Source organism: Balaenoptera acutorostrata, chromosome 20 (genome assembly GCF_949987535.1).
Source record: "Balaenoptera acutorostrata chromosome 20, mBalAcu1.1, whole genome shotgun sequence".
NCBI lineage: Eukaryota > Metazoa > Chordata > Mammalia > Artiodactyla > Balaenopteridae > Balaenoptera > Balaenoptera acutorostrata.
The window spans coordinates 2522432-2536481 of record NC_080083.1 but is presented as its reverse complement, the minus strand read 5'-3'; the positions used below and the strand labels follow the sequence as shown (position 1 = coordinate 2536481).

At 40.2% G+C, this 14050-nt stretch overlaps 1 protein-coding gene across 15 annotated transcripts in view; it reads left to right on the top strand.

Annotated features, from left to right (window-relative positions):
• The window catches only part of NCOR1 (nuclear receptor corepressor 1), a 147772-nt gene that overhangs the window by 87446 nt on the left and 46276 nt on the right, over nucleotides 1–14050 (top strand). For 13 of the 15 annotated variants that reach the window (XM_057535237.1, XM_057535226.1, XM_057535231.1 and 10 more), the window contains 3 exons: nucleotides 2979–3105; nucleotides 10429–10975; nucleotides 13588–13717. In XM_057535237.1, the coding sequence (XP_057391220.1) occupies nucleotides 2979–3105; nucleotides 10429–10975; nucleotides 13588–13717 (804 nt within the window). The remainder of the gene's footprint in view (nucleotides 1–2978; nucleotides 3106–10428; nucleotides 10976–13587; nucleotides 13718–14050) is intronic. The other 2 variants (XM_057535236.1, XM_057535235.1) reach the window with 1 other exon arrangement.

Below are 14050 nucleotides of genomic sequence, written 5' to 3'. Positions count from 1 at the left end.
GAGTCTTTTACTTACTGTTTTTTACTTAGTTTTTTTTTTGAGCTTCAAAGATTGGTTTTGAAGGAAACATTTTTGTATCTTGTATTTTTTTTTTTTTTTAAACATCTTTACTGGAGTATAATTGCTTTACGGTGTTGTGTTAGTTTCTGCTGTATAACAAAGTGAATAAGCGTATCTTGTATTTTTATTTGCATTTCCCTGTAAAGGGAAATGCTGGTTTCTTGGCACACGTTGACGATTTGTTTATTTACTGCTAAGGAGTAAAATTTCTGTTAGTACTAATGGCGATGCAGTACTTTTGAGTTTCTGTGGGCTGGATTTGAAAAATATAAGCATTTTGGAGTTTGAATTGAAAACTCTAGTTCTGTTTACCATGTTGATTGAGTTGATTTGGCATATTAAAAAACATTTTCTCAGAGAGAAAGATTCCATGGTGTAAAAACTAAAAACCGGCAAGTTTTGAAAATTATTGAAAGATTATTAGAGATTATTGAAAATTCCTTAACCAGGAAGTTCCAGTGTTCTCAGAGTTCACAGAGCTCTTTGAGGGTTCCATGAAGTCAAAGCTATTTTCATAAAAATATTCAGACGTTTCCTTTTTCCACTGTCCGGACGTTTGCATCCATGGTGTCCGAGCAGCTGTGAGTGAGAGTGCTGGGGCCTTAGCACAAAGGGCACCACCGCGCTCAGCGTCCTCCTCATCTCCAAGCCGTTGCAGCTTTGTTTTGTAAATGGCCATTTCCCTTAAGAAGCCACTAAAAATGGGCTTTGGTAAATCTTGAGCCTTACAGGCCCTCTGCTCGGTCCCGGTGCAACGGGTCTCAGGGAAGGCACTCTTGTGTCGTTTGAGTTCCAAGCTGAACTAGCCCCCCCTTTTCCATGGAATGTTATTTTTAATTAAAAGAATGACAGAACAGATATGGTTTTTCAGACCTGAATATTTTGCAGACATCTTCTCAAAAATGAATGAGCCTGTCTTGAAAGAAAACAGCCATTAGTATTTGTTGCCACTTTTAAATTTCCAGCTTTCAGGCAAAAACTAGAATTTTGGAAAGTGTGTATCTCTCACCGTGAGATTAACATCTTCACAATACTCAGACTTTTCTGATGAGATTAGTGGTAATAATAACTAATGTGATATTTTGATATATAATGAAATGTATCCAAATTTTAAAAAATCTCTGTAACTCATTTTCCAAGTGACCAACTCATGATGTCACAATGTATGTTGTGTATGGATAAAAGATCCATAAAATGTTCTTTAATACACCAAAGTACAAGATAGAGGAATGCATTTTAATAGAGTACCAAAAATGTATCGATACGTTTCAGATTTCACATTGCAACTAACCTTGAGTAGAGCATTTTATCCTTTTTAAAAAGATTTCAGGAAAACATGACAAAATGTCTAGTACCTTTTAAAACTCAGTGGAAGATTTATAGGTGTTACATTTCCGTTTAAAACGAATACTCTCATATAATGAAGAAGGGGTCTGGAGGTACAGTAGCTCACTGCGTGTGAAGAGAGGGATGTCGCAGTCATGGTAAATTGCTGTCTCTTCTGCAGCCGTCCAGGACAGCGCCCCACAGAATGGGTGGATGCTGCCAGAGGAGGGCACAGATTGGGCACTGAGAAAACCCATAGAGTAGCTGTTAGCTAATGCTCAAAAATAGAGCATTCATGGAACCTTCTGAAGGCTTCTTAGAAAATGTAGCCAGAGGAGTCTTCCCTTGTGTTCTTGCTCAGAACATAAGGATAGATTTTTTTTTGGTCTTCAGAATTTCATCTAGTTCTATTACTCTGATGTCAGAAAATGGATTTTTCTCTTGACTTAATTAATGCCTTAGGTTGGATCCTAAATAGCATATTCATATCTAAACTAAGAATAAGGAGAAATAAGAATAAGAATATTGGTAATTTTTCACAGTTGGTATGGTAGTGGGAATCTGTTACCTATTACCTCTGAGGAATCTCTCCCTGGGAGAGGCTGGCAGCTGATGCCTGGGATGTGCAGGGTCTGTAGGAGGCACAGAACAGAGGACTGCCAGGGCCGGGACCCTATAGATAGTACAGTAAATGGCTAATGTCTTACATTTATGTATATAAACACATACTCTTACAGACAAGTGACCCCAGTAGAAGAATGAACAATTTTACGTAAACGTGTAGTTTGCAGAAGGGAAAATCCTATTAAAAAAAAAAAAGGAATTTGTTCTCATTAACAGTAAAAGAAATTCAGTAACAACAGCGATGAGTTGTTGTCCATGAAATCACATAATCCTTAACGCTAGTGAGGGAAGGCTATTGCAGCATTATTAGCAACCTCAATGCCTTGAAACAGGAAAATTTGAAATATATATTGGTAGAGTGTTGTAATGGAATCATTAATAAAAGTAGTAACCTTGAAGCATTTGTAAAGTAGGTGTGTGTGTAGTTCATGATTATGTTGTTAAAAAAAGATAGGATATATAACTACATAGGGCCATCCTGTTTTGTTTACATGTGTACGTAAACATTTATACACACGTATATGCATGTAAAAGACTGAAAGGAAATTCAGCAATATACTTAGAATCTCTAGCTGCTAGAATTATGAGCAGTTCTTATTTTTCTTAACATAATTTTCTGTCTTCCACATTCCAACACGTTATTTTTATTAGAAAATAAATATATGAAAATAAAAAGCAGGAGTTTTGTGGGTTTTGGCTATTTGTACATGTATAGTGATGAGTAGTTCCAGAAACGGCTTGGATGTAACTTTTGGACAGTTTGATGAAAGCCATCTGTCCACCTGCACAAAAGGCCCGTTAGTGGGTCCGCGAGGTGCCTGCACTCCAGCCAGAGCGCTTGTCAGACACGCAGCCTGCTGGTCTGGTGTGTGCGCGCCAGTGTTCTGCCTCACCTCAGGTGTGAGAAGGTTTGTTTCTTTCCTTTTAGTTACTTACATTCCAAATAGCAATATTTTTTACTCCTTTAGGCCTCACGAAAGCCTCGTGAAGAGCGAGATGTGTCTCAGTGTGAAAGTGTAGCTTCCACCGTTTCTGCTCAGGAGGACGAGGACATCGAAGCCTCCAACGAAGAGGAAAATCCCGAGGACAGTGAAGGTATCTCAGATCTTCCATCTGGTTGTGGCTTCTGCTGGCCCAGATGCGTGACATGTACCTTAGTCATTTGACTATCTAGGAATTGCTTCATTAAGGAAACGTGAACACAATGTATTTATTCGTTCACTCAACACGTATTTATTTATGTAGCTCCTAAGACGGCCCAGGTGCTACACCCAAAAGATCTTGAAGGTGGTGGTCCTGCCTCATACACTAAGTGCCGACATCAATAAAATGTCTGTGTGTCTGGATCATTGCCACACGTATTGGTTCAGTCGGTATAATCAGTTACATTTCCCTCTTTATTTTATTCCATTGACCTTGATTTATCTCAGTGTTTACAAAGCTTACACATGTCATATTGATGTTTTCACGTAAAAAGTATTAATGACCCAGAGGCACTGGCAGAAAAAAACATCAGCCCAAATAACTTAATAAAATGCTTTTTGTCACTTGAACAAATTAATGACAACTTCCTGGAAAAGTAAATATTTTCTTGATTTTTTCCCTAATTAAAAAAGGTACCTAATTTATTTCAGTTTACATTACTTTCAAAGTTTCCTTGGATTTCTTTTGTAAACTGTCCTCTTGTGAAGTGGGGATTTTCACAGTGATTTCAGTAGCTCTTTATATATTATATCTTAAACATGTTCATGTTTTTATGTATGCAAATATTCCCTCCATCTCATTTGCTTTTTGTTTTGTTTTATCTTTAAATTACCAGAGTTTAAACTTTGCAGGTAATTAGAGCTATTTACATTTTCCTTTGTAGGCTCTTATATTTTAAGCTTAAGAGGTTCTACACCTTCCAGGAGTTTCAGATTTTGTTTTATTATTTTTTTTCTACAAGTTGTCATTACTGGGTTTTCAACTTAAAATTTGTCTTGAAATGGGTTTTGGCTTTGAACAGTAAACTTTATTCTGTGAGGTTTTGTGAAAAATGAGGCAGCTGTTAACAAAAGTAAAGAGACTGTTGGAGCAGGCGCACCCTGGGGTAGAATGAGGGTCCTGCAGACAGTTGGCGGGGAGGGTGTGTCTGGCACTTCGAAAGAGGTCCTCAGAGTGTGTTAATTTTAATAGGTTTGTAGCTGGTAGCCAGTATTCCCTGGGTTATAAATGTACATGAAGCCTGTATTTCGCAGACTGGGCGGCTTAAACAATAGAAATTTATCTTTTGGATTAGGGCCCCACTCTTATGACCTCATTTAACCTTAATTACCTCCTTAAGGTCATTATCTCCAAATACAGTCACATTGAGGGTTAGGGCTTTAACATAAATTTTGGGGGCGGGGGGACACAGTTCAGTTCATAAGAAGGGCCAAGCCTATTTGTCATATACGTGTTTATTTCAGAACAGAGAAGCCTATCCGTGCACGGGCTAACAGATTCCTAAAAACTGAGCACCAGAAAGTGACTTTTTTCCTTCTGTTTCCCTCCTGTTACTTTGTCTTAGTGTGAAGCTTTTTTCAAATTGTCAGATAAGGTGATTAAGGTTAAGTGAGGTATTAAAATCATGTTTCCGTCGGCTCTAGTGTGGGGTAGCATGGTCACGTCATGCCCATTTATACATATGCTTGTGTCGTGACATCTAGAATAGTTTCCTATTAATAGGAAATGAACTTGCCCCTAGAATTGTGGGATCTTTATTTCCTTTGTCTTAATTTCATTTGGAAAGTGCCAGAGAAAAGAAAGTACAGTGCGGTGTCCATGAGCTATGCCCCGTCTTACTGCCCAGCTTCCGGAGACCCTGCAGACCTCCTGTTGGTTGTGGGGTCAGGCTCTTGCCGGCGGGAGAGGGGAGGCATCTACTGAAGGCAGAGCCTCTGTGTCTGGCTTCCTGAGACACGCCTCTAGCCATGGGAGTATCTTTTGTGACTAGATGAGTTAAATCAGAAAGACCAAAACCTTACCAGAATTCTGATGTGTTCTTGTTCTCTTGTTCTAAATCATTCCTTACGGTGTTTTGGTGGGGGAAAGAAAAAAAGGCACTCAACATTTGGCTGGTGCTTGGTGAAGCACTGTGCCTTGGAAATATTCCTACTCTTTTGTGGCTTGGAAGAATAAAATAACTGAAAAAGTGCTTATGTCAGATGATATCATAAAAGTGCTTATGTCAGATGACTAACATGTCCTCCTGTGTTTGGAAGATAAATGAATGGTTCATTTCTCCTTGGGTTTGAGGTTTCCATCAACTATATGTGTAGAAATGAGGATGACGTCAGGCTTTTTGTTAGCCTTTCAACATTTTGGTAGCATCTTTCACTAATAGTAATTGCTGCTGTATATTGAGACCTTACTACGTGTGAGGTGCTCTTCTGAGCTTTTGTCTTTTGACTTTGTTTTTATTTTTGAGACTTGAAGTCTCATCTGAATCCAGACTCATACATCTAACTGCCTATTTAACATTTCTACTTGGATACCTAAGAGTTAACATCCAAAGCCGACTTGTGTTTCCCCACCACTACAACCTACTTTCCCTCCAGTCTCTCCCTCGGTCAGTAAATGATGCCAGCTCTCTCTCATACCCCACGTGTGGGCCATCAGCGAGGGCTGTCATCTTGTCTTTAGATGCATTATTTAGACTCTCGTCACATCCCCCTCCCTCCATTGCTGCCACCCTGCTTCCGAGCCACTGTCATCTCTATTGCAGTGGCCTCTTGATTGGTCTGCTTGCTGCTGTTTGTTCCATTATATTTTTTTCCTCCAAAGAACAGCCAGAGTGAACCTTATAAAATATAAATCAGATCAAGTTTCTCCTGTACTCCAAATCCTCTGATACTTTTCTGCGTCTCATTCAGAATCAAAGCCAGAGACCTGTGGTGATGCGTGAGGACTCCCTGCGGGAACGGACCCTTAGGTTTCTGTGGCCTCTTTGCCAACCCCTTTCTGCCTGCTCACTCTGTTCTTTGTTGTTGGTGTTAACTGAGATAAAATTAACATACAACATTATATTAGTTTCAGGTTAACAGCATAATCATTCGATATTTGTACATATCATGAAATGATCACAAAAGTCTAGTTAACATTCATCACTGCATAGTTTTTTCTCATGATGAGCATTTTTAGTATCTACTCTTAGCAACTTCCAGGTTTATAACACAGCATAATTAACTGTAGTGAGTATGCTGTATGTCACATCCCCAGGGCCTACTGTTTTATAACTAGGTGCTTGTATCGTTCGCACCTTCACCCACTTTGCCCACCCCTCACTGCCTGCCTCTGACAATCACCAGTCTCTTCTCTGTTTATGCTTTTTTTTTTTTAACATTGCACATGTAGGTGAGATCATACAGTATTTGTCCTTCTCTGTCTGACTTATTTCGCTTAGCATAATGCCCTCAAGTTCTATCCATGTTGTCAGAAATGGCAAGATACACACACACACACACACACACACACACACACATTTTCTTTATCCTTTCATCCATTGATAGACACCTAGGTTCCTTCCATGTCTTGGCTATTGTAAATAATGCTGCAATGAATGTTGGGGTGCATGTATCTTTTCCAGTTGGTGTTTTTTTTTCCTTCAGATAAATACCCAGAAATAGAATTGCTGAATCATATGGTAGTTCTATTTTTAATTTTTTGAGGAACCTCTGCACTGTTTTCCATAGTGGCTGCACCAATTTCCATTTCCACCAACAGTGCATGAGTGTTCCTTTTTCTCCGCGTCCTCACCAACCTCGTTACTCCTTGTCTTTTTAACAGTGGCCGCTCTGACAGGTTCGAGGTGACTGCTCCCTCTGTTTTGACCGCACTGTCCTCTTTGCTGCTCCTGAGAAGACAGCCCCCGCTTGAGGGGCTTCTCCACGTGTTACTCTCTCTGCCTGGAACGAGCTTCCCCACTTCCCTTGGGCCTCTTGAAATGTCACATTAGCTCTCTAATGCCTCCTTACCCACTGGGCCCCAATTTTGTTCTTCAATCACTGCGTTTATTACCACCTGACGTGTCATGTGTTTATTGTTCGTTGTCTGTTTCACACTAGAATTTCCGCTCCATTAGAGTAATTTCTTTTTCCCACTGCAGTGTCACCAGGACCTCAAACAGCTCCCTGCATGGCGGATGTTAGGTACATATTTACAAATTCACTCTTTCATTCATTCAGAGTTTTTAAATACTATGTTATGCATGAAAAGTATTCTTTCCCATATGGTCATTTAAGTTTTTATTTTTACTGTTTTTTATGTAAAAATAATACATTTATGGCTTCAGAGTTTCCTGTTTTTTTTTTTTTTTTTTAAAGGATTTTCTTATTTATTTATTTATTTATTTATTTATTTATTTATTTATTTATTTATTTATTTTTGGCTGTGTTGGGTCTTCGGTTCGTGCGAGGGCTTTCTCCAGTTGCGGCAAGCGGGGGCCACTCTTCATCGCGGTGCGGGGACCGCTCTTCATCGCGGTGCGCGGGCCTTTCTCTATCGCGGCCCCTCCCGTCGCGGGGCACAGGCTCCAGACGCGCAGGCTCAGCAATTGTGGCTCACGGGCCCAGCTGCTCCGTGGCATGTGGGATCTTCCCAGACCAGGGCTCGAACCCGTGTCCCCTGCATTAGCAGGCAGATTCTCAACCACTGCGCCACCAGGGAAGCCCAGAGTTTCCTGTTTTGCTTAAAATATTTCTCCATACCTCCTGAGGTTATTTGTATCTTGTACTAAATTATCTTCTTAGAATTTTAAAAATCTTTATTCCATTTGGAATTATTTTTCTGCATAGTGTAGTTTTTCTTCCAGACAGAGAACCAATTCTGAGAAAGCTAGCTTATTAAATATCATCCTTTACCCAATGATTTAAAGTATCACGTTTGGCATATATTAATTTCTCACATACTTTAGGAGCTATCCCTAGACATTATCTTCTGTACCACTGATTTATTTTGTCTGTCTCTCTGGCAGTTCCTAACACATTGTAATACATTGGCTTCATAGTAAGTTTAAGAATTTGGAGAGGCAAGTCTCTCTCACGCTAATGCTTTTTCTAATTTTCTTGGATTTTCTCAGGGACTTATTTTTTCATATAAATTATAAATTGGTCTACGTAGTTTAAGAAGTTTTCTTACAAACCGCTGGGATTCTCATTGGAGATATGTATATTAATTTTAGGGAGATTTAAAGTTTTATGTTGTCTTCTAGTCTATTTTAAGACAATAATTGAAAACTTAATGTTGAAGTGAACATCTCTGTGTAACTATTTACAGCAGTGCCAAGTTGGAAGTAGCCCAGGGACCCACTACTAGAGGAAAAGGTGAAGTAAATGTAAAGAGACAGTCACAGCCACCCATTCACTTCTTACTTCAGTAAATGTTTGAGTCTGCTCTGTGCCAGGCACTCGGCCTTGGGCTTGTCTCTAGGACTTAAATGATAAACAAAACATATGATCCTTGCCCTTAATGGTATTTACAGCCTAGTGGGAGCAGCAGCCAGGGAATCAAATAATTGTGAATAAATGTAAAGTTGTAACTGTAATCAGTACATGTGCTGTAAGAGCCATAGTAGCAAAATTCAACTTTGTTAAAGAAATGATAGAAGGCTTTTTTTAAGCATGTGGTATTTGATCTAATATCCAAAGGAGGAAAAGTAGGTGAAAGCCGTTCAGAATGTATGAAGTATGTGGTGGGGGACGCATGGGGCATTCACAGAACTGAAAGAAGGCCAGTGATATGGGACACAGAGAATGCAGGGCTCGAGATGAGGCTGGAGGCTTGCAGCAAGGCCACGCTCAGGAGTTTGGAACTTTGTCCTGGGAGCAGTGAGGTTCCATGAGGTGTTCTAAGAGGGAGGGAGGGGGAGACCGTGTGAGTGAGTTTTGGTAAAATTTGGCTTTTAAACTCACTCTGGCCTTGTTGTAGAGAATGGTCTGGGGTGGTGGTGGTCAGAAGAGTCGGTTTTGGAGTTGAGTGGCAGTTGTGAAGTTGAACAGAAATGGCTGGATTTGAGGGATATTTTTAGAGAGAAGATCTATGAGACTCATTGAGGCACGATATGGGGACAAATGAGAGGAGTGTTTAAAAGGTGACTCCTAGGTTCCTGGTTTGTTTTTTGGATACTAAACACTAAAAAAGAACTTGAGTTGGGACTTGGGAGAGTTGAATACCTGTCCAGAGTAGGACATAGTGAATTTGTGATTCCTTTGAGATGTCTGGGTAAAGATGTCAAAAAGCATTAAAAGTATATTTATGAAATGGTACAAACAATGGGAAAGACCAGTGTTACAACGATAAATTAAAAAATCTATGTGATATTGTTCTAGAGCTTTGTTGTCTAATGTGGTAGCCACTAGACACACATGTGGCTATTGAGTTCTTGAAATGTGATTACAGTCTTCCCTCTATCTGAGGGTCCTGCAGTTCAACCAGCTGTGGGTCGAAAATATTCAGAAGAAAATTCCAGAAAGTTCCCAAAAGCAAAATTCCACAGAGTGGCAACTGTTTACATAGCATTTACATTGTATTTACAGCTATTTACACAGCATTGGTATTGTATTGTATTACGTATTGCAAGTAATTGTAAGTAATCTATGGATGACTTAAAGGATATGGGAGGATACTTTTGCATAGGTTATATGCACATGCTGCCGTTTTACATCTCGTACCTGAGCATCCGTGGATTTTGGTGTCCGGTGTCCGTGGTGGGGGCATGGGGGTTGGTCTGGAATTAGTCCCCTGCAGACACCAGGGGACGACTGTAGTCCAAATTGAGATGTGCTGGAAATGTGAAATACAATCAGATTTTGAAGACTTAGTACCAAAAAAGGTAAAACATCTTATTACTAGGTTTCTATATTGGTTACATTTAAAATGATAATATTTTGCACATACTGGGTTAAATAAGATATATTGTTGAAGTTAATTTTATCTGTCTCTCTTTTTGCTTTTTTAACATGGCCACCAGAAAAATTAAAATTACAGATGTAATGTGCATTATGTTACTATTGGATGGTGCTGTTCTAGTGTTAGCTCTCCTGGGTAAAAAGAAAAGCACAGAAACAGGCTGGTAGAAATAAACCAGAACGTTATCATTTATGGGAATGTTTTTTGTTTAGTTTTGTTTTTCTATCTTTCTTTGTTTTTCAAATTTCATATGGATTATTTTTAGACATTAAAAGCTTTTACGCTTTCAATTTCTGAAGGCCAAGACAATTTGATGTTTCCCTTTCATACTCTACTTATGAAAAAACTTTAGTTTTCTCAATGGCTGTAATACTTCAGTGAGGTCATCAAAGGAGGATAATTCATCCTAAACAAGTACTTTCAAGCATGGCTTCTGTCACCACCTGACACGTGTTCATTATCAGATTTTTATGCTGTATCATTATCTTTAAGGTGCTGAAAATAGTTCTGATACAGAAAGTGCTCCTTCTCCTTCACCAGTTGAAGCTGTCAAGCCCGGCGAAGACAGCACTGAAAACGCGCCTCCTCGAGGGACCACGGAGCCTGCGGCCGAGCTGGAGGCCACACCCGACGCCGTGCCCAGGGCCTCTCCCTCGCCGGCAGTTGCGAGCACAAAAGCAGCCGAGGATGACAGTGTGGAGACCCAGGCGAACGACAGCATGGCAGTGGACACAGCAGAGCCGATGGATGTGGAGCACGAGGAGCGCGGGGCTGAAGGCATTTCCGCCCTGGACCTCCCCTCGGCCGCCAAGGCTGACGCTGTGGATGTTGAAATGCCAGAAAGCAGTCCCTCCAGAGTCAAAGGGGACCCCAAAGACAGAGACCTGGAGAGAAGCAGCGAGAAGCCGGAGCCTGGAGACGACGACCTAGGGGTGGCCCAGCAGATGAGCGCCCCGAGGCCCGAGCTCCCCTCTGACCACGACTCCAGTGCCACATGCAGTGCCGACGAGGACGTGGACGGGGAACCCGAGAGGCAGCGGTGAGGCTCCCTCCTTGACCTCCTCCTGCTCTTTACTCTGTTGGTTGCAGACTGAACCCCAGGGTGGTGCTGGCTGCTGAGGTTACTCCTGTAGAAATACTGGCAAGCGAGAGAGTCTGTCTGCTTTTATTTATTTATTTTTAAATTCTTTATTTATTTATTTATGGCTGCGTTGGGTCTTCGTTGCTGCGCGCGGGCTTTCTCTAGTTGCGGCGAGTGGGGGCTACTCTTGGTCGTGGTGCGCGGGTTTCTCATTGTGGTGGCTTCTCTTGATGCGGTGCACAGGCTTCAGTAGTTGTGGCTCGCGGGCTCTAGAGCGCAGGCTCAGTAGTTGTGGCGCACGAGCTTAGTTGCTCCGCAGCATGTGGGGTCTTCTGGGCCAAGGCTCGAACTCGTGTCCCCTGCATTGGCAGGTGGATTCTTAACCACTGCGCCACCAAGCAAGTCCCTCTGTCTGCTTTTAGTGTTGGGTTCTGATGCTGTTCACCTGATTAAGTAACCAAAAAGAATTGTGTGATCATTATTCTTCAGTGAGAAAGATTTTAATTTCTTTCTACGTCACTTGTTACACGCGTGCCATATGATAGCAGAGAAGGGGCTGTCAGCTCACAGAGCTGTGGCCTGAGCCGCTTCTGTGGCAGAGCCGTGTGATGTGGTGGTGAAAGTGGAGGTGGGGGGCGCCGGCTCCAGCTTTGCCCCCAGACCGAGCAGCCTCAAGCCGGGCCTGCGGGGCCTGCACGTGACATGTGAGAGATGCTGAGGGCGAAGATGGGAACTGGAGTGAAAGTGTGTTAGAAAGCGTAATCAAGATTCAACTTAGTGGTCATTACATAACGATCACTTTTTTGTATCAGTTAAAACTGTAGGTTATTCATATTTGCAATTCAAAATATCAGCTCCAATACAAATTACCTTATAAGTACTTTTAGTCAAATTAATAATATGCAAATATAATCTTAATGGTTTTTATAAAAATTACTGTAAAAAATACATATTTTGCAGGAGTAGATGCCAACTTCTTTAATATATTTAATTTCCTGGGTGTTTCCTTTTCCTTGAAAGCAATGGAATCACCTAGAATCACAGTAGAATGTTGGATTGGTGCAAATTCTAGAAGTGAATTAGACTAAAACGTAATTTAACCAGAAACCCAATTCAGCTCTGGTTTTTGTTTTTGTTTTTCTTTTTTTCCCCTTTTTAAGAAAGAGGCTCTCAGGAGACAGCCAGATTCTGCTCAGAGCTCAGCTTCCATAGTGTGTCCTGGTGTCACTGTGCTTTCAGTCCATAACCAGTATATTGTGCATCTTACATATTCTAGAATGGGACTTGGTACTAGAGTAATATTGAACATAACAGTGATGGATTCTCCAAAGAGATTTTTATATGGTAGATACTAGAATTTTAATCAACAAGAATTGAAATAATATAAGGCTCCTACTTAACCGTTGGTTTTCAGAAAATTGAAGATTCTAGCTCTCTTTTCTTCTCATGTCACAGTAATCTAGATTTTAATTGTCCCAGGCTTTAGAGTAAACATCAATGTATTCAAGCTGTGTGGTCCCTTTTTAAGCCTGCTTTATTGAAATATCTCAACTAAAGAGTTACCTGTGTTTTGCACTGCTGGTTTCAGTAACTTTTTTTTTTTTTATCAGTAACTTATTTATAAATTTATAAATGAAGGAAAAATTATGATGGCAGTAATCTTACAGGAGAGGAGCATCCTAAGAGATGACCGTGACAGTAGTTGTGAAATTTTGAAATTCCTTATAAATATATAGTGGTCTCTGGATGATACTCTAAAGTTTACTTCACTTCCAAACTATTAAAATAACACTTTCAGTTGTCTTCTATATCTTTAATATTATCTTTATTCTTTGTGTAATATGTAAATTGTTTTCTTTTACACATTCTAATTTTCTTACCAATTTATACCTTTTAAAATGTTCATCTTTCCCCAGTAACTGACAACACTGGGAAATATGATGGAGCCTGTAAGGTATTGATATAATTTCCCCAGTTCATACGTTGGGTGTCCTAAACTCAAGTGTATGTCCTGAAAATGAGTGAAGCTGGTGGAGTGTGAGATGGCAGAGCTGTGACTGGGGAGCACGGGCTGGGTGGGGAGGGCAGCCCTGCGAGTTCAGCCTGCCGCCTCTGCAGTGCCATTTCTTCCCATTTTTCATGAGAAACCAAAGTCTGGGATTTTGGGTGAAGTTCTTGGTTTTAAAATGATGGTGGTTTATTCAAATGTTTTAAAACAATACTCTGTGATCCTAGAAAAACATTCTGTTACAGGTAACATAGTTTGTAACCTATGTTAATGATAAATTAGGACCTAACTTTTTATAATGGCCCTTGTTCAGACTGTTCTGTTGGTTAGATGCAGATGATTAAATTCAGATAAATTTCAACCTATAAAGCAACGTTAGGCTTCTTTACCTAGAAAATTAGCACTGTGGATTTTTTTCCTGACTGTTCAAATATGCAAGGTTAATGTGATATGTGTGTGTGTGTGTGTGTGTACATGTTAACTTAGAAGGAATTATGGTGATTGTATGTTTAAAGTTTTAAATAAGAATATATTAATTTATCTTTTTAAATTGCATTTGCAGAATGTTTCCTGTGGATTCAAAACCTTCGTTGTTAAACCCCACTGGATCTATACTGGTCTCGTCCCCAATAAAACCAAATCCACTGGACCTGCCACAGCTTCAGCATCGAGCTGCTGTCATCCCGCCAATGGTAAGTTTTCAATGTGAGTAAGAGGTGTTGAAAACAAAGACCTTTAGAGACATTTCTTCTCTTCTTTAATCAGTGCTTGGCTTTTTAAAAAAATTGTGGTAAAAAATCACATAACATAAAATTTACTGTCTTAGCTCTTTTTTAGTGTTCAGTAGGGTTAAGTATATCCATTTAACCATCACTCTTCTTCCCCCCCTTCCCCCAGCCCCTGGTAACCACCTTTCTACTTTCCGTTTTATGAATTTGGCTACTTACATAAGTGGACTCATACAGTAAATATTTGGTTTTTTGTGGCTGGTTTATTTCACTCAGCGTAATGTCCTCAAGATTAAT